Source organism: Eschrichtius robustus, chromosome 10 (genome assembly GCF_028021215.1).
Source record: "Eschrichtius robustus isolate mEscRob2 chromosome 10, mEscRob2.pri, whole genome shotgun sequence".
In the NCBI taxonomy this organism is placed as follows: domain Eukaryota; kingdom Metazoa; phylum Chordata; class Mammalia; order Artiodactyla; family Eschrichtiidae; genus Eschrichtius; species Eschrichtius robustus.
Window position 1 is genome coordinate 1300493 of NC_090833.1, and position 19530 is coordinate 1320022.

General features: G+C 58.5%; 1 protein-coding gene across 7 annotated transcripts in view; it reads left to right on the top strand.

Annotated features, from left to right (window-relative positions):
* Window positions 1-19481, top strand: part of SEC16A (SEC16 homolog A, endoplasmic reticulum export factor) — a 32755-nt gene extending 13274 nt beyond the window's left edge. For 2 of the 7 annotated variants that reach the window (XM_068553714.1, XM_068553713.1), the window contains exons 5-31: window positions 246-372; window positions 849-1059; window positions 1300-1474; window positions 2450-2592; window positions 3230-3291; window positions 3398-3536; window positions 3972-4208; window positions 5282-5379; window positions 6255-6336; window positions 6524-6641; window positions 6800-6911; window positions 7052-7157; window positions 7844-7984; window positions 8862-8975; window positions 9155-9347; window positions 9830-10075; window positions 10569-10651; window positions 11576-11731; window positions 13233-13313; window positions 13509-13565; window positions 13696-13807; window positions 14217-14354; window positions 14618-14712; window positions 15278-15352; window positions 15855-15914; window positions 16861-16938; window positions 17905-19481. In XM_068553714.1, coding sequence (XP_068409815.1) covers window positions 246-372; window positions 849-1059; window positions 1300-1474; window positions 2450-2592; window positions 3230-3291; window positions 3398-3536; window positions 3972-4208; window positions 5282-5379; window positions 6255-6336; window positions 6524-6641; window positions 6800-6911; window positions 7052-7157; window positions 7844-7984; window positions 8862-8975; window positions 9155-9347; window positions 9830-10075; window positions 10569-10651; window positions 11576-11731; window positions 13233-13313; window positions 13509-13565; window positions 13696-13807; window positions 14217-14354; window positions 14618-14712; window positions 15278-15352; window positions 15855-15914; window positions 16861-16938; window positions 17905-17970 — 3305 coding nt within the window. In that variant the 3' untranslated portion in view covers window positions 17971-19481. Of the gene's footprint in view, window positions 1-245; window positions 373-848; window positions 1060-1299; window positions 1475-2449; window positions 2593-3229; window positions 3292-3397; window positions 3537-3971; window positions 4209-5281; window positions 5380-6254; window positions 6337-6523; window positions 6642-6799; window positions 6912-7051; window positions 7158-7843; window positions 7985-8861; window positions 8976-9154; window positions 9348-9829; window positions 10076-10568; window positions 10652-11575; window positions 11732-13232; window positions 13314-13508; window positions 13566-13695; window positions 13808-14216; window positions 14355-14617; window positions 14713-15277; window positions 15353-15854; window positions 15915-16782; window positions 16804-16860; window positions 16939-17904 lie in introns of those variants that run through there. The other 5 variants (XM_068553715.1, XM_068553716.1, XM_068553717.1 and 2 more) reach the window with 5 other exon arrangements.
* Window positions 19482-19530: the final 49 nt, after the last annotated feature.

The window sequence follows — 19530 nt, forward strand, 5'->3', positions numbered from 1 at the left end:
TCTTTTTAATCACGTGTGTTGAGAGAAAAACTGTCAGTGGCTGTTAGGTATCACAGTACAGGCAAGACACGGCCGGGTCCTCTGGAACAGTTAACGTTCCCTGGGGTCGTGCTGATTTTCGGGAGGAAAGTTTGGTTGCTCTCTGAGGCTGAAAGCATTCTTCAGTCCTGGGGTGGCCTGGCTTTGTGACGGCCAGAGGGGTGTCTTTTGCACATTGTACTGACGCATTAATCTCTCGCCTGCAGATCCAGGTCACTGGGACCGGTACCAGTATGGTTCTCGGTCCAGGGACCCCCGCACCTACGACCGGAGGTGCTGGTATGATGCTGAGTACGATCCACACAGGAAGGAAAGCTACGCTTACAGGGACAGGTCGGTAGAGGAGGTTTTGATGAGGAGAGCGGGTCGTGAGTCAGCCTTGCTTCCGCATCTGTGCCCTCGGGTCTTTGTAATGCACTCGAGAGCTACGGTTGTGTCTGGCTTCCCGGGGAGCGGTCACTGCTGGGAGGAGGAGGGTGAACTGACCCTCCCGGTGGTTCTCTCTTTGGGCTCGTGGAGGAGAACCGGCCTCAGAACCAGCGCCGCGAGTCACTTCATCCTCCTCGGGTCCGGGCGAGGGGTGACCACCTCAGACGGACCCCCAGCCTGCCTCTCTAACCTCAGGCGGGGCCTGAACTTGGCCTGGGGATGCAGCGACTCCACTTGAGGGTGGGCTCTGACGAGCGCCGTCCTTAGGGTCAGGACGCGGGGCGGCGGGGACCTGGAGGGGCTCACCGCCATGTGGCACGTGAGCCTGGGCCCCGGAGGCCCTCTCCCCGAGCCCGGCCTCTGCCCCGCTGCCTCCCCAGGCCTGAGAAATACGACGACCACTGGCGGTACGACCCCCGCTTCACCGGGAGTTTTGACGACGAGCCTGAGCCCCACGGGGACCCTTACGGGGAGGAGGCGGACCGGCGGAGCGAGCACAGCGAGCGCTCAGTGCAGAGCCTGCGCAGCAGCTTCAGCTCCCGCTCCCGCCAGGTGGGCGGCCGGCCGGGCCCCGGGTCCCGCTCCCGCCAGGTGGGCGGCCGGCGGGGCCGGGGGGCTGGGCCCAGGGTCCCGCTCCCGCCAGGTGGGCGGCCGGCGGGGCCGGGGGGCTGGGCTCAGGGTCCCACTCCCGCCAGGTGGGCGGCCGGCTGGGCCCAGGGTCCCGCTCCCGCCAGGTGGGCGGCCGGCCGGGCCCTGGGTTCTGGGGGCTGCCCGGGGTCCCGCCGCAGGCATGGCAAAGAGGCTTCACCTGTTTGCTCTGTGCTTTCTAAGAGTCAGGTGTACAGAGGTCACAACGTGACTGCTGGGCCCTACGAGGCGCCCCCTCCACCGGGCTCCTTCCACGGCGATTACGCCTACGGCCCCTACGGCGGCGATTTCCACGGCACCCCAGGCTTCCTGGAGTACGGCTACCCTTCTGAGGCCGGCTGGCCCTCCGTGGAGCAAGGTGTGTGTGGCGAGGCCCTGCGTGCCCCCAGGGGCACACCCGGGGCGGCGTCCCGAGCCTGGGATGGGAAAGAGGGAGGGACTGAGGCGTCACCAGGGTGGGAATTGGTGATGGCCTGGCCTGGGCATCCCTGCCGAGCAAGGGCACTCTGCCGCCACGTGCCCATCCTGAGGGGCAGCGCTTGCCATGCTGGGCTGCTGGTGCCCCTTGGGCTGCAGTTTGGCTCACAGGCCTGGGAGCTGCCCGGCCTGTCGATCGTGTCCACTTCAGTGTGGCTCTGACCTCAGGCTCCCCTGCCATGTCCCCTTGGGCAGGGCCTCAGTGTAGCCCTGGTGCCGACCATACGGGGACATGGATCTTGGAGGGAAACCTGAAAAACTCCAGTTCGTACGCTTATCACACAGACCACATTCTCGATTTGCCTTTGAGATATTTGGTCAAATGCTGTTTCTTGGAAAACTGCAAGTATGTGAAGTTTTAGAACGTGACAGTATAAAATATAAAATAATGGACTTTTCTTAAAGCGTTATTTGATTAAAAATTTCACCTCCCGTTTGGCTTGAGGTGTTTCACTCTTGGTCATTTTCCTTGCTGCTCCCTCCGATGCCCATGGTCTGAGGCCGAGGCCGTGAGGAGCGCTCAGGGTGCAGGGGCGCTGAGGGGCCACCTGAGCGGCAGGAAACACGAGCGCTGCTTTCTGTAAACAGTGCGTCCTGGTGGTTTTTAAAGGAGCCTTTTCATTTTAGAGGAGAGTATTCTCACTTTTAACGATTAGAACGTTTTTCTGACGTATGTTTAGGTTCTATTTTTTAATAGGATATTTAACAATTACTAACTACAGTTGAAAGTCAGTTCATCTTGATAATCTGTGATTCCAGCTGCATGGGCATCTTGAAAAGCTCAGCTGTTGATTTAGTTCAGAAGCATTAAAAAGTGATATACTGGTTGTTTCTTTCTCATTTTATTTAAATGTAGCTCCATCCAGACCAACTTCTCCTGAGAAATTCTCAGTGCCTCATATCTGTGCCAGGTTTGGTCCTGGGGGTCAGCTCATCAAAGTGATTCCAAATCTGCCTTCAGAAGGACAGCCTGCGTTGGTTGAAATTCACAGCATGGAGGTAATTCCACAGGGAGAAGTTGCACGTCGCCCTTTAGGTCACACGAGCTTTGCAGTTTGTCATCTTCAACTTGTGTGCCCTTGTCTGAAAAAACAAGCTTGGGAAATGTTTATTTCCGTGAATCTTCAATTCGTAGATTGTTTCAATTCTGCTCGATCATCTTTTTCCTCTCGGTAGTCAGCATTTTAAGAATCTGCTCTGGGTGTTGTGTTAGACTTGGTTTTATTGTACGTTCCTTTTCTATCTTTATTTGAATCTCTGATTTTGGAGTGAGGACGCTGTCCGTGCTCATTTTACTGGTGATTCTGGAGAGTGGGCAGAGGTGCCTCCTGATCTCGGGGGGCTGGTGCAGGGCGCCCTGCTCCGTGCCCTGGCAGGCCTCTTCCATTGCATGTACCCAGGCCCTGCCTCAGAGTTGGGGGGGTGGGTCTCACTGCTTAAACAAAGTTTGAAAGTCACTGTTGTGAAACTAGATGCCCATACTCCGTGGTGGAGGCTTTGCCTCCCCACTTGGAGGGACAGGCCGTCCTGAGGATGGCGTCCGTTACTCTGTCTGCTGATGTAGCCAAGCCGGGCGTTGACCTGCCTGCCCCCGTGAACAGCGCTCTCACTGTCCCCTCTCCTGTCCCCACCTCAGACCTTGCTGCAGCACACGCCGGAGCAGGAGGAGATGCGGGCGTTCCCGGGGCCTCTTGGCAAGTACGTGCCCCACGAAAGCGGCCGCGGTGCCTGTCCGCCGGCGGTGCCGAGCGTGGCCTCACAGATGCAGTGGCTGCTGTTCACCGAGTGTGTGTTCTTTTTGCAGAGATGACACCCATAAAGTGGATGTTATTAATTTTGCACAGAGCAAAGCTACAAACTGTTTACAGGATGAAAATTTAATTGACAAAGAGTCCGCGAGTCTTCTTTGGAGCTTTATTGTTCTGTTATGCAGACAGAACGGGGTATGTGTCTCCTTCCTTGTAGAGCTGCTCTTCTCGTAGGCCTCTAGTCCCGGGAGCCCTCAGCACCCCGAGGAGGGTTAGGCAGGATCTCTGTACCAGGCTGTACCGTCCAGGGGCTCCCCCAGGACGAGTGTCTCGGCCGTGATTTGGGGACGCGGGAGCCAAGCAGGGTGCGTGGTTTGGGGTGAAGGGAGGTTTCGGCTCGCCGTCGGCGGCCTGTCCGGTGCGTGCGGTCTGCCCGCCTCGTGCGGTCTGCCCGCCTCGCTCGTGGCCGAGTCGGGAGCGGCTCTGTGCCGAGGTGGTCGAAGTCGCTCACCTGCGGAGGCCCTTTCTGGGCCTCCCCCAACCAGGACCGGGGCTGTCCTGTCGCTCCCACAGGAGGGTGCTGTTTGTGGTTAAGCCTGTCTCCCTTCCTGCCCCTGCTGCCCCTCGCAGACCGTGGTGGGCACAGACATCGCGGAACTCTTGTTACGAGACCACCGAACCGTGTGGCTTCCTGGGAAGTCACCCAGTGAGGCCAACCTGATTGATTTCACTCACGAGCCTGCGGCGCAAGTGGAGGAGGAGTCCGGGGAGGCCCAGCTCTCGTTTCTCACCGACAGTCAGGCCGCCACCACCCTTGAAAAAGACACGGAGCGGTTCCGAGAGCTGCTGCTCTACGGCCGGAAGAAGGTGAGCGGCCTGAGCTCGGGCGCGGGGCGGGGGGCAGGGCCCGCTCTCGGGGCGCCAGCGTCTAGAGCGGCACGCGCTGCGGGAGTCTTGTTCTGCAAAGACTGTCTGGCACCTCGTGTGTCGCGTCTCTGAAGGTGTGAACAGTGGCTTCTCCAGCGCTGCTGGTGTCAGAGACGTGCAGGTTCCGTTTTCAGGCATCTGACAGACACGCGGACTGAGCTCAGGCTGCACCCCTGCTGTGTGCAGTGTGTCTCGGGGTAAACACGTGCGCGACACAGAGGCAGCGCGTCCTCACGCAGTTAGGGTGAGCTCACCGCGCCACCGCGAGTGGGTGCTGGGCACAGCCCGGGCCCGGGTGGGGAGCGCCCTGGGGACACGCCCGGGGTTTGCTCCGTGGGGCACCTGGTGGTGCAGCCGGGCGCGGGGCGTGCACAGTTGGAGCGCTTGCTGGGCTCTGGCAGCGGGAGTCTGGCGGGCCCAGAGTTTTTGGCACTTTTATGTCATGATAGACTCAGAAAACTCGTATTTGGTGAGTAAATGATCTTAATGTGGTCATTTTACAGCTAATTGAAATCTTCTGATCTGTTACATTTAATTACCATTTCTCTGTTGCAATATGTCTGCTTCCTGGTCAGAAGTTTTCTAAGTTGTGGCCCAGATCATTTTGGATACAGGGAGGCTGAAGTAATTAAGGCCCTGTTGGTGCTGAGCACAGGCCCTCGGGGCCCAGGGGTCCCCCTGGCCTTTCTCGTGGCGGAGACGACAGGTGGGAGAAGGCGGTGCTGCCTCTCCGCTGCGCCTGGCTCTGACGGTGCGCTTGTCCTCTGTGCTGCTGAGGAAAGCGGGGCACCTGCACGGAGACCGCCCCCCGCAGGGACTCCGCGGCGAGCGCGAACGGTGGAGCTCGCCCGCTCTTCCGTTTCTGAACTGGGAACGTGTGTGTTGGAGCCTTTGGGCCGTTTGCTTTCTCATCTGCGGTTGAGCCCTCTCCTCCTTCCTGGCCGTGCGTGACAACACACGCTCCGCTGCTCCTGTTGTTCTCAGAGGTCAGAGAACCTCTCGATGCTTTCCAGGATGCTTTAGAGTCCGCGATGAAGAACGGCTTGTGGGGTCACGCCCTGTTACTTGCCAGCAAGATGGACAGCCGGACACACGCCAGAGTCATGACCAGGTGAGGAGTCCGGGCGTGCCTGCAGGCGGGGGTCCGGGCCTCGTCAGCTTTGGGAAGCCCCCGGTCCCCATGCTCTTGTCAGAGGAAGCTGGGGAGTCCCGTCGGCCACCCATGGTTGTGGGCTTGCTGGGCTCTCTTCCTCGGGCTGTGTTGCTAAAGGATTTAAATTTTTTTTGTTAACTTCAGGCTTTTTTTTTATTATTTAATTAATTTATTTATTTTGGTTGCATAGGGTCTTCGTTGCTGCACGTGGGCTTTCTCTAGTTGCGGCAAGCAGGACTACTCTTCGTTGCAATGCGCGGGCTTCTCATTGCGGTGGCTTCTCTTGTTGTGGAGCACGGGCTCTAGGTGCATGGGCTTCAGTAGTTGTGGCACGTGGGCTCAGTAGTTGTGGCTCACAGGCTCTAGAGCGCAGGCTCAGTAGCTGTGGAACACGGGCTTAGTTGCTCCATGGCATGTGGGATCTTCCCGGACCAGGGCTCGAACCCGTGTCCCCTGCATTGGCAGGCGGATTCTTAACCACTGCACCACCAGGGAAGCCCAACTTCAGGCTTTTTAATTCTATAAAATCTCAGCGGGGAATTCCCTGGCAGTCCAGTGGTTAGGGCTGTGCGCTTCCACTGCCAGGGGCCCCGGTTCAATCCCTGGTCCGGGAACTAAGACCCCGCATGCCGCGCAGTGTGACCCAAAAAAAAAAAAAAAAAAAAAAAATCTGCATCCTTACAGCCTTTTAGAAACATTGCAGTGTGTACACTTGGCCCAGGTCAAGCGTCAAGCCAATCACCAAAGCGTCTGAGATGAGACCAGACTAGTTTTTCGTGTCCTGTTTATTGAACCAGGCTGAGTTAGGGCTTTCTCTGTTCGCGTCTGCCCAGGTTCGCCAACAGCCTTCCGATCAACGACCCTCTGCAGACGGTCTACCAGCTGATGTCCGGGCGGATGCCAGCCGCGTCCACGGTCAGTATGGGGGTCCTCACGGCAGCCGCTGCGGCTCAGCCGTCTGTTCAGAGCCCGCTCCCGGGAGGGCTCACCTCCCAGGCCACGAGGCCAGCGTTTCCATCCTGCTCCTGGGGCTTGAGCACTGCGGAGTTAAGACGGCAGTGTGTTCCAAGGATGAGGGTTTTCTGCTTGTCTCTGGTTTCAGTGTTGTGGAGATGAGAAGTGGGGAGACTGGCGGCCACACCTGGCCATGGTTTTGTCCAACCTGAACAACAACGTGGACGTGGAAGCCCGGACGATGGCCACGATGGGGGACACTCTGGGTAGGTCAGATGCCGACATAGAAGGCGGGTCTGGGGCTGCCGTCAGATGCTCGGGACCCCGAGACTGTCCCTCCGTCTGGGGTCTCTCTGGTGTCTCTGAGCGCTCTGATCTCCGGGAGACCCTGTGACCGAGGCCTGCCTGCTTTATGTACCTTCAGCCTCGAGAGGACTCCTTGATGCTGCACACTTCTGCTACCTCGTGGCCCAGGTTGGATTTGGGGTTTATACCAAGAAAACCACAAAGCTTGTTTTAATTGGATCAAACCACAGGTGAGGAATTGCATAGGTATAGTGGCATCCGTTTCCCTTAGAAAGGAAAAGCCCCTCCCATGGCTAACCCAGACCGGCGCGTGGAGCGCTGGCGCTTCAGTGACCCGCTCAAAGGTGACAGCCGCTCATGTCCTCCACAGTTTGCCGTTTTTGAAGTTCGCGACCAACGAAGCTATTCAGAGGACAGAAGCCTATGAGTACGCTCAGTCCCTGGGGGCGCAGACCTGCTCCTTACCCAGCTTCCAGGTGGGTGGGGCCCCACGGCTCCAGCTCTGACGGGGTCTGGGGGGAGTGGGTGCTGACAAGACCGCAGTCGTTTGGGGGTTTTATTCAAAAAACGTAAAGAGCAATGAAGTGTTCTTGGAAATCTCGAGGAGATGTTTCATCTGTAATGTTCGAGAATTAAAGCTTGCTGAATTGAGAATTTTGTTAGTATTTTGGTTCTTAATGTTTTAAGTATTAAAAGCTTTTAGTTAGTGTTTGGTTTCAAGTACTTCTCTATCAGCTGTGGACCATGTTTTGGGAGGGTGGTATCCGACCGGGACTGTGCGTGTGTGTCTGAAACGGGGCAGAGCATCGGTGCCAACAGAGCAGGGTGACTGCGCTGGCGGCTCCCGAGAGGCGGTCGTCACGGGGTGCGTGCGCGTGGTGGCGCCTCGTGGTCACTCCGTGGTCACTTGGCGGTCGAGAGCCCTGACGGCTGTGTTAAGGGTGTTGAAGAGAGAAAGTGAGTTTCTCAGATGCTTACAGTAGTTTACTCTGATGTGAAGTAGCGCAGGGAACGGGCCTGGCTCGGCTGTGGGCAGGTGCTGGGGACACACAGGGGGGCTGCGAACGTCCAGGGTGGCGTCAGCCTGCGGAGGGCCCAGGTGACGCTAGGGACCGGGAGGGGGCCCGTAGCACCGCTCAGCTCGCCCGTCTGTCTGTCTCAGGTGTTTAAGTTCATCTACTGCTGCCGCCTGGCTGAGATGGGGCTTGCCACGCAGGCCTTCCACTACTGCGAGGTGATCGCCAGGAGCGTCCTGGCGCAGCCCCACAGACACTCGCCGGTGCTGCTCAGCCAGCTGCTTCAGGTAACGTCTTCCTCGATGCCGCTGCCCCCGCGCGGCACGTGGGGCCACGTGGTCACGCGGTGCTCGTGACCAGAGGGCGCTCGGGACTGCCTGCTCGGCCGAGTTAAGATCCTGCGTGTTCTCGGGCAGGTAGTTGGTGTTTTGCAGTCCAGCACAGGGGCCCTTGGGGCGTCTCGTGCAGAGACTTGGAGGTGAGCCTGGGCGTGAGAAGGACCCCGCCTGCAGGAGGCCCGTGTCTCGAGGCGTCCTCGCCTCGCGCTTAGCGCTGTGAGGTTCCGGGAGCCGCAGCCTGGGGTGGGTCCCGGCTGCGGCCCCGCGGCCCCAGGTTCTCGCTCCGGAAGACGGAGACCGTGTGACTGCCCTCCCACCGGCGCCCGGCACCAGGGGGGCCGCGCCAGTACGCTCCTCTCCTGCCGGAGCTTCGTTTTTGGAATGCGTTCATGTGGTACCAAAAATGTTTTTATTACGGGAACTTCTGGACACGTGCAGAAACAGGGTAATTCAAGAACCTGTTTCCACCTGGCAGCTTCAGCAGTTAGCGCGAGGTCAGGCTTGTTTGGCGCCTGCCCGCCTGCCGCCCCCCAGAGCGTGAGCGTGGCCGGGGCGGTTGGCATCTCGGGGAGTGGAGCTGAGCAGAGGCAGGCTCAGCCCCCGCGGGTCTGGATGCCGCGGGCTCGGCGGGCCGGCGCGGTGGGCGCTCGCGCTCCCGGCGGTCAGGGACGGGCCACGTGAGCCGCCTCAGGAAGGTCCCTGCAGCGAGGAGGGCTGCGTCTCGGACGCTGCAGGCACGCTTGCTCCACGTCCCAGTGGGTTTTGAAGACACGGTTTGGCCGCTGTCGCCTGTGGGAGCGGGGTCTTCATCTTCGTGTGTTTCCAGGTCGCCTCCCAGTTGCGCCTCTTTGACCCTCAGCTGAAGGAGAAGCCGGAGGAGGAGGCCGCTGCGGAGCCTGCCTGGCTGGTCCAGCTGCGGCTCGTCGAGCAGCGGGTCAAGGTGCGCTGGGCTCCGGGCGTGGGGCCCGACGGGGAGCCACGTGCGCGCTGGAGGTGGCGGGCGTGAGCAGCTCAGCTCTCGCGGCGCCCAGTGCCCGGGAGGGGAAGGTGCCCCTGGAGCAGAGCGGGTCCGCGGGGTCGGCGGCCGGCGTGCAGACGCCTGAGGTCCTTCTTCCTCAGGAGGGCACCGCGGCGTGGAGTCTGGACAGAGCCTTCCCCCCGCGCTGTCCCAGCTCGCCGCGCTCCGAGGTGGGGCCGTGTGACGGCCCAGCGCCCGCCCAGCCGGCGAGCCTGGGCACCGACAACCCGCTGCTGGCGCCGCCTGTGCCCGGCGCTGACCACGTGGGCCAGGACGTGCGGCTGCTGCCCTCAGGTGAGCCCGCGCCGCCCTGGGCACCTGCTTCTGAACGTGGAGCGCCCCTGTCTTGCTGCCCAGAGAGTCGGGCCGTCTGTCCCACTGCCTCGGCCCTCTGCTTCCTCTTTGTCCCCCCTCCCTTGGTGAGCCCACTGGGTCTCGCGGCTTTAAAGGTCTGGCTGAGTGGGAGGGCGGTGCAGGAGGGTGGGGGGGACTCAGTGAAGGCAGAGGCGGCCCTGGGCCAGGCGGCTGCTCGCTGGGCTGTGTCGGGGTCGCGCTGCGGCTTAGAGCCCGCGCCCCGTGCTGTGCCGAGTGAGGTCCTGCCCTCGGCCCTGAAAAGTGTGTGTCCCGCTTCCCTAAACCAGTGACAGCCCGGCAGCTTCAGCCTTTGTGCTTGGATGGTTGGTTCCTTGGCCCTCGATGAAGGAAACGTGCCCGGCGGAAGTCACTGGAGTGAGCACATAACCTCAGGCTTTCTCTTCTCCGCCGTCTCCCTGCAGCTCCACTGACGCTCCCCGATGGTCAGCCGGCCTTCCCCGCCAGGGTGCTGGTGTTCCCAGCGCCACCGCCGGCGGGCCCTGTCGAGCCTGGGCCTGGCTGTGGACCCCCAGGGGCTGCGCTTGGCTTTCAAGAGCCCTCTGGGCCTGATCCTGTGGCTCCGTACCCAGGGCCTGGCCTGCCGTCTGGCGCACCATCTCTCCAAGAGACTGAACATCTGCTCCCGGAGGCCAGGAGCCAGGACGCAGGTGGGTCTGCGAGGTGCCGTCTGGAGAGCAGAGCTAAATTGGCTTTGGCGTTGAAGGAGCTCACTGGTAGGAGAGACTTAAGTCATTCAGACTTGGAGCAAAGTACGTTCCTTAGTGTATACCAAAAGTTCTAGAAGCTGATTGAAGATCAGTGACTTGACCTCTTGTTGGGACGTGAGGTGGGAGTGGGTGTCCAGGGCGTGGCCGGGGGGTGCCCGCCTGCAGCCTTTGTGAACGCACTGGGGAGGCCGTGACCCTCCTTCTGGAGGGTGGTCTTGTCCCTGACCATCTGTCTCCTTGGACGGCCTGGCTTGAAAAGAGAAGCTATTTTCACATGTTTAGGAGCATTCCATTCGTGGTTTGTGACGCCCACATGGGGAGGCATGGCAGGAGGAGCTGGGGTGTCCCCAGCAGCGTCTCTTGGCCACGCCCACTCCCTCTGCTGTGGCCTTAGTGATGCCGGGGTCACGGGAGCTCTCATTTCCCTTGACAGGAATGATGCCACAAGAGGCACCCGGCAGAAACGCGCTGTCGGAGCTAGGAGAAGAGGATTTTGGTGGAAGATTTGCTAATGTGGTACTTTCCCACTTCTTTTTTGTTTTTTAAGCTATTTTTCATGAACTCCACTGAATAAGTACTCAAACTCTTTGTTCTTAAGTTGTAAGATAATACTTAAAATTATCAGATTATCTTTTGAATCATTTCTTAAAGAGAAAACTTGAATCCTTAAAATGGGAAGAGCTGGTGAAAACATTAATAGGGGAAAAGATAATTTAATAGTGTAAAAGTCGGTATTTTAAGGAGAAGAAATGCTCATCTACAATGAAACTACCTTGTCAATTTTAACTTTTCTAAAATGGAAAACTTCCCTGATTTCTGCACCTCTTTCTACAATAGGAATCGTAAAATTTTCAGTGGTTTTCTTAAAATCAAGATTCATTTTATCAGACATGCTCAATATAAATACCACCTCGGTGTGCTGTGATCCCAGTGATGGGGGGTAGGAGGATAAACGCTTCTATATAACCTGCATTCTGGAAGCTTCTTTACAGATACCCTGCTCTTTTTGGGCATCCCATCAGCAGGCGATTGCTGTAGTTTAAACTCTCCTTATGTGTTCCACCGTTAAAATATTCTGTCCCTGTGAAAGTAAAAATGAGAGTTTAACTGTATTGAAAACAGAGTCTCAACCCAGGGATAAATGTTTTTTAAAATGCTTCTATCTTTTAAAATGCCCACTGCCACCCCCCCTAACCAGTCTTCTCCTCAGTGCTCATACGTATCCCATCTGCTCCAGCCCGAATCCGCATCGTGAGTGCCGTGATGCTCCTAGAAAACGTTGCCCTTAAGCCCAGTCGGCCCCGGGGAAGCGGGGGGCCGCTCTCACCAGCCCCTCCTTGCCTGGCTCTGCTCACCGTAGTGACGTAGCCTCTCGGTAAAGTCTTAAGGGCTCCTGGGGAGGCGCCCCCGGTGAGCCTGCTCTGTGTTACCTTGGGACAGGGCTCCTCAAGGACGTCACAGGGCTCCGAGTCATCTCCAGGCTGGGGGAGCGCTGGCTCAGGGGCCCTGCAGCCGCCTCCGCCTCTGCCTCTGACGCCCGCGCCCAACGTGAAGAGACCTGTCCAGGCAGCCAAGGAGACCAAGGAGCCTAAGAAGGTGACTCACAGCCCCCAGCTGGGCGGGGGCTGGGCAGGGGCTCGGCTCCGCTGTCCTCAGGCTGAGGCGAGGAGGAGGAATGTGTCTCTGTTTAAATCAAGCCAAGCGTGTTCTTGAGGGGCAGTAAGCGTGTGGTGAAGCGCGAGTGTTTCTGTGTCCGTGTCCACGTGTAAGCCCGCCAGCTCAGAGCTGGAGCCGTGCCTGCCTCCCGGACGCCCGTGGGTCCAGGGCCCGCCCACACCCTCCCCAGAGGGTGGCCTCTGCGCTGACCTCTGTCACCACTGCTCGGGTTCGGCTGTTCCCGAACTTCACGTGAAGGAGGTGCCTTCTTGTCATCGTTGTGTAGTGATGTCGATGGTGCGCGTACGCCGTGGTTTTATGTATCCTTTCTCCCAATGCAGGACATTTGTGGGTTTTTTTAGTTTGGGATTATTAGGAATAAAGCCACGTGAGCGTTCTCGTCTGTGTCTTTGGGTGGCAGGTGCACTTGTTTCCCTTGGGTGTGTCCCGAGGTCACAGGACAGCTGTGCGTCTGGCTTTAGCACGTCCCGCCAGCCTGTCCTCCTCAGTGGTTCACCAGGCAGCCCTTCCAGCAGCCCCGTCCTCGCCCCGGGGGCTGCGTTGTCGGCCATTCCGCTGGGCTTTAGTGACACTTTGTTGTGGGTTCGTGTGCTTCTTCTCCCTCCCCGTCCTCATCTGTGTGGGGCTGGCTCAGGTCTCCTCCCGTCCTTCGTGGGGTCCTCAGAGGTCGGCAGGCGTTGTTGCATGTTGTGGACGCAGGTTCTGCCGGATGCGCGTGTGTGCACACCTTCTCCAGCCTGTGGGTGGCTTTTAACGGCTACTGTCTTACGTAAACACAAGTGTGATTCAAAACATGCACGAGCCATGAGGTAGAGCAGGACCTTCAGACGGGGTGTGACGTGCAGGGGACTGCTCCCCACCCAGCACAGGGCCATCCACTCTGCCACAGATTCAGAGAAACGGGTGAGGGGGTGTGGAGTTGCTGCTGCCTTTTGTGGTAGACGTCAAGTGCACCGTGTGAAGAATAGAGTAAATGTCCCTGAAGCCTAACCTCTGCCAGCCTCGGAGCACGAGGGCCTCTTCTTGGAGCCCACACGGACTCCCCAGCCGTCGCCACTCCTGCGGGGGGATGTCTCAGGCTGCTCATTTGTTGGCATTCAGACATGAAAAGCTCCAAGAGGCAAGCTGTTGTTCTAATTTTTTTTTAAGTGTGGTAAAGTATACAGAAAACTTACCACTTTAACTGTTGTCAGTGCCTGGCTCTGGGGCCCTCCAGCACACTGTCGTGCACCCGTCCCGGGATGTCTCAGCTTCCCAGACTGAAGCGCTGCCGCCCGCCCGGCCCGACACCCGCTTCCCGGCTCTGTGGCTCTGCCGCCTGCAGGCGCGCGGGTCGCACAGGCTTGGCGGCCCCTGTGTGTTGGGCTTGTGGCGCTCAGCGCCACGTCCTCAGGGTGGTTCTGGTGGTTTTTGTGTTCAGAGCAGCGAGTCCTGGTTCTCTCGTTGGCTGCCTGTGAAGAAGAGGACAGAAGCTTACTTGCCAGACGACAAGAACAAATCGGTGCGTCCTGCCGGGTGGGCCCGGGGGGGCCGGTGGGTCCCGCAGTGGCGCGTCCGCCCGCCTGCCTGTCTGCGAGGAGTGACTGGGCTCCGGAGCGGACCTGAGCCGGCGCCTCGGAAGCAGTCAGATCCTGATTTCTGATGCTGTCCGGCTCTTGCCACTGAGTTCTCTTTTTACCTTTCACGATCGTGGCAGATCGTCTGGGATGAAAAGAAGAACCGCTGGGTGGACACGAACGAGCCGGAGGAGGAGGTGAGTCGGGGTCCAGGCGCTCGCGGTGGCCGGGCGGGGAGCCCCGCCGTGGGCGGGGGCCTCCGCCTGCAGGGGTCCCCGTGGGCTCTGGCTCGGCGCGCAGACCCCGCAGTGGTCTTTCCCTCTGCAGAAGAAGGCTCCGCCCCCACCTCCAACATCCCTTCCCAAGGCTCTGCAAGCCACCCAGCCTGGCCCTGGAGGGCCCCCCAGACCCGCTGTGAACATGTATTCTAGAAAAGCAGGTAACGACGGCCAACCAGAAATGAGAGTTCGCTTGGGTAATTTATTTGTCCCACGGACGGGCCAGAGTTCAGCGACGATAACGTGCCCGTGAGGTGGTAGTTTGTTTCCCGCCAGGAGGAGGACTGGTTTTCTGAGGATGAGTCCCCGGGGGGTGGGGGGCCAGCTCTCTAGAGAGCTCAGCGTTCCTGGGCGGACCGTCGTATCACTGGGGAGCTGAGGGCGGAGCGGATGTGATCGGCCGCGCCGTGGTGTGAAGTGGGACCCCTCCCCCGGGCAGAAGCCCAGCAAGCGTGCCCCAGGAGGGGCCCCCTTCCGGGCCCGGCCGCCCCCGGGAGCGGAAGCCTGGCCCGGTGCACTCCGGCCACCAGGAGGACGGCGGGGTGACCTTGCCCCCTGTCCCCGTGGCAGCCCGAGCCCGAGCGCGCTACGTGGACGTCTTGAACCCGGGGGGCCCCCAGCGGAGTGAGCCAGCCCTTGCTCCCGCGGACTTCTTTGCGCCACTGGCCCCACTTCCGATTCCCACGCAGCTGTTCGGACCAAAGCCAGGTAGGCAGCACGGGAGCAGCTGTGTGTGTGCAGCTTCTGGCCTTGGCCTCTCTGAGAGCCTCTGGCCTTAATCCTCTTCTAAGAAGAACTAACTACTCACCCACGCGCAGAGCGCAGAGCGCCGAGGTTCCCCTGTGCGTGTCTGCGGACTTGTTTCCCTCGGCCTGCCTGAGGACCGGGTGCAGCTCGCCCCTGGGACTCTTCCCTCTGGGCCCCTGAGACGGGGGCACGAGTGACCACCTCCCCCGCTGTCCCCTTCACAGATGCAGAGGAAGCACCGCCCACCGAGGGGGCTGGCAGGGAAGGGCAGGCACCGACGGGGGGGCCAGCCAAGCCAGAGCCCACCTCGGAGCCCAAGGTGAGCGGTGCCGTGGGCCCAGGCCGGGGGTCAGGCAGTGGGAATTTGCCTCCTGCCCCGACCCGAGAGGCGGCCCTGACCTTCTCCAGAGTCTTGTGTACACAGAGCTTACGGTGTGGGTCACACGCGCGTTACCTAGTAATTTTGTCTTGCTGAACTTTTTACGGTCAAGAGGGTTTTCTTTGAATGATTATAATGTGTACGTGCAACGCAGTCGTTCAGAGTTTGGTCTCTGAGGTTGGATGGACCTGGATTTCAGCCCTGGTTCTCCAATAATTAGCTTTTTAAAGGCGGGGGGGTCGCTCAGCGCCTCTGAGCCTCAGCGTCCTGCCCTGTGGACGGGCCGACGAGAGCGCGGATCGCAGGGCCTCGGTGGGGCTCGCGGCAGGCGCTCAGTAAGGATGCACCGCGGGTGTTGGAATAGCAGGTCCACGCGGCGCCCTTTCACGACCCCTCAGCAGGAGCGCCCTGTGGGGTGGAGCGGGCCGTCCCGGGTGGTCCTGCCTCGGTGGGTGCCTCCGACGCACGGGCTTTGCAGCAGCTGGCCTCCCTGCTGTCCCGGCAGGTGCTCAGTTCTGCGGCGTCGCTCCCTGGACCTGAGCGCCCACCCTCCGGAGCGGACGGTTCCCAGGGAGGAGAGGTAAACGGCGCCCGATGAGCGCGTCTGCTGAAGGTCTGGGCTGAGGAAGCTCGTTCTATCGTCCAGATGGCTTCTTCCTTTAAAACGAAGTTAATGGGTCAGAAAAGGGCAGCTTAGAAACTTTCTAGAACTCAGAAAGCGTTGTGTTCCTTAAAAAAGTCACGCTTGCTTCCGCAGAGTTGTCTGGGAGCTCTGGCTAGAGTGAGGGGTAGCGTGTGTGTTCGTCAGCCGGGCTCGCCCCTCTCCCGGGCTCTGCTGTCCTCGGTCCCTCGGGGGGCCCAGGCCTGGGCACACCTCCCTCCCCGCAACCAGGGGTCGTTTCCAGTAAAAACTGTACATGAAAATAGGAGTTTCAGGCTAACTCTGGCTTTTTTTCCCATCGAGCTGTACTGATCCTAACAGCGTCATAAAGCTCTTTGGAATTAAACTGCCAGCTTGGAGCAGTGACATGCATGTTGATTTTTGTATTTGTCTGTATCTGTGTGTTCTTGCTGTTTTGTAGCTTTCGCGCTGTAGTTCACTGAGCTCGTTATCACGTGAAGTGAGCCAGCATTTTCACCAGGTACCTGTGGCTGGCCGTGTGCACTGGACATGGACCGGAACGGGGTTGTCTGTCTTTCCTTTGCGATCGCTACGCTGGTCGGTCATCGTGCCCCTGGCCACTGACATTACTTGTCACCTCCCAGCCATCACATGCCTGAGGATGCAGTGTTCCTTTCTTTAGAAGTTTTTAAAGGGTGGTGTTGAATAGCCAGACACATCAACAATCGAACCGACCCCAGGAAGCTTGTAGTGAACCGACACGTTCTGTGGTTGTGCTCTTTCTGAATTGGTTTTTTCAAGTGACTAGCCATAGGCATAGCCTCAGAGTGTGTGTGAGAGAGTGTGTGTGTGTGTGTGTGTGTGTGTGTGTGTGTGTGTGTGTGTGTGTGTGTGTGAGAAGCCCACCTGGGTCAGGATGCTCTCATTTGAAAGAATTCTGTTTTCTGATCAAGCACGAGAAGGTTTATTTTAGGCAAGCAGAGTGAGGCAGTGACAGCTGTCCGGGGTCACTCTGTGTGGGAAATAAAGGAATACTTCATCTTCTCTGCGTATTGGGGCACTAAGCTTTTCCCTCGGCTTGGCAGAAAGGCTTCATGTGACTTGTTTTATTTGTGAAATGAAACGCTGGATTTTGTAGCTGGACACTTGAGGTCTAAAGTAATCAAAAGTACCTACTAAGGGCTCACACTGACACTGAGCGCCCGCTCGGAGCTCCGTGCCACCTCGTGTGCATGCTCTGGTTCTAAAGCATCATACTCTGCATGTTGCTTTGGTTTTTACCATTTTTCTATGAACCATTAAATAATTAAATACAGTGTTGCAAGAAGTATCTTTGACCAGCTTCTGTGGCACATTTGAAAGTACTGATATTATAAATCCTTCCTCAGAAGTAGTGCCTGTAGTTGCACATGAAGCAAGCCGCCGTGCACTGCTAGTTGTTGAGGTGAACTCTCTGTGCTTCTCAGGCTCCCGGCGCTCACGCCCCTGCAGGGGGCCCTCCCGGGGCAGCGGTGCCCTTCTACAACCCTGCTCAGTTTGCACAAGTAAGTGCCCCTGCTGTCTCCCCGGGGCGGGTGGGAGCAGAGGCGGGGCTCCCCCGGCGAGACCCTGACTCGCCCGCTCGCCCCCTCCCGGCTCTGCCGCTGCCCTGGGTGGGGATGCCCCCGCCGCGCTCGGGGCCCCGCCGGCTCTTGCTGACACTGCTGTGGGGTGGGCCTGACTCCCTCCCCCATGCTGGCCTTGGCCTCCCTTCACCTGGTAGCTCGTGACCTTCAGGCCGGGAAGGTCGTGAATGCCTCCTTTTATTTCTCTCCCTCCCAGGCTCTGGCCTGTGGAGGACGGACTGGCCGCCAGTCTGGGGAGCGCAGCGGGGGCAGAGGTCTGCGGGGAGGTCTTGGCTTTCGGGATGCAGAGCCTCACCTGACCCCGGCCTGTCCCAAGGCAGACCCGCCCTCACCGCCTCGTGTCCCCGGCCTCGGGCTTCCTCGGGGGGCGGGCCTTCCTGCCCCCTGCACCTTTCCCTCATCCCCCGCTGCCATCTGCTTCTCCATTCCACGACTTGGTAGTTGTTTTCTTCTCTCCTGTAACCTTCGTCGTGTAGTTTATGCCTTTACAGAAACTCCTTGACTTTCATTTCAGTTGGCATTTTCGCGGGAGCAGGAGGAAGCGCCTGTGTTCTGCCCACGGCCTTCCCCTGGGCGCTCCCTTGCACCCCTCAGTGGCAGGCCAGGCCACGTTCTCCCTGGGCTCTTTAGACACCCAGCTGTTGGAATCAGCCTCACCCCACCACCCTAACCAAGCTGCAGGCACCTTTAAAGGGAATGCCAAGATGTGCTACTGACTTGGTCCGTGACCGTGGGCTTGCAGAGCAAAACGGACAGAACATGCCTGTTTGCTGAGAGAACGGTCTGTTCTGGCTTGTTCCACAGACCTGCTGATCGTTCCCCAAGGGGCCCCCCCCGCCGTCGGGGACGGGCGTGCCGAGCTCAGTGCTGTCCCTGTCGTTTCAGGCCTCTGCTGCCTCGGGAAGTTCAAGGATGGGAAGGATTGGCCAGAGGAAGTACCCAGCATATTGAGCTAGAATGGTCCCTGTCCTGGATTGGCATTTGGAACCCTGAAGTGATTATTCCACCAAGAGTGGAATAGACTGATTGCCTGCGACTCCCGTCTGTTCCCAAATGGAGACGGATGCAGTGATTCAGAAGTGATTTATGAAGTGTCGCCAACATTAATTCCACACCTTCAGGAAGCTGGATGAAAAGAGGGAATCTGTGACTTACTAGAATCTTCCACCTGAAGGAATGATTTAAGGATCCAACATTCACAGTCATTTGAGGATGTTACACTAAGTGAAGCTGGAAACATCTTGGCTACGGGAGGACTTTGCTTTTCAGTAACTTAAGGCATCTCTCAAAACCTAACGGTGAATTATTGCCAGATAAATCCCAGGGGTCCTTTAAGACGCTGGAAGGAAACAGTGCACCTTCGACTCAGAGAGGAACGCGGCCAGGGGTGCACGTCCAGAGGTGGTCAGCCCCCACCTCGCGTTGTTGAACCTGGAAGGATGCTTCGTCTCAAAGGAAACACGGGCTTCATTTAGCAACAGTACCGTTAGGTTTCGAGAGCGGCCTTCGCTGCTGACGTGTGTTTATCTCCTGTAGCAAAGATGTGTCCAGCCCTGCGTAATTTCCTGTGGCCTCACTAGGACCATGACGCTTCCACGCAGCCGGAGGGACTGGCTCTGCTGTCAGGAGGGGCAGCTCCGTCGCTGGGACGGAGCCACTGGGGCCTCGTGCTCTGACGTGACTGATCCGAGTTAATAAACCAGCGTCACAACTGTGACTGATAAGTTTGGTTTGGATTTTTCTCTGTGGACCAGCTGAGGCCGTCCGTGTGTTCTGGCCCGCCGTCACGGTGCAGTCCAGTTGTCTGGCTTCCTCTCACCGTTGTGTCATTTAAGGAGTTGGTAACATCTTGAAGAAAGCGGCTTAAAGTAATTTCTTGTCAGAAGCTCTGGAATCTGATCTTTCTGCACCGAGACCTTCCGCGGCTAATACGCTGACTCGGCCTGTGAACCTGCACAGGAAGACCTCCTCCTGGTGGACTCAGCTTTAAGGCTTCATCGACTGTTCTTAAAACTGTTCACTTTCTTCTTCAGTCTAAGGAAAAGATTTAAATATTTTAAAAAATCATTAGGAAATAATTTCTGTAGAACGCTGGGGGAACACGGTTTGTTGGGGCTTTAGTCCAAGGGTAGGGCTTGTGTGAGGGTGGGGTCCGCGCGGGGCGCTCTGGGCCACCTGCCGTCTAGGAAGGACTCACAGAACGGTTTCCAGAATGTTTCACTGATTCGTCCCTTTGGGAGAGGCCGACCTTGTCGACGGGCAGTCTCTCGCGTCCCAGGGTCAGCGCTCGGTGCAGTTCCTGGGCCGAGACCCACCTGGCGCCCTCGGCTTCCTCCTCAGCCCTGCCGGTCGTTCTCTGTGTTTGACTGCCAGCGACTTTTGATTCAAGAAGCTTCCTCTGAGGCGGGAGCTGCTATTTTTCCTAAATGCACATTGTTAAATAAAATATTTTGCGCTCTCAAGCCCTTTCACCATGTCTCCTTTTGTTGACTGGAAGCCCGTGGGGAGCCC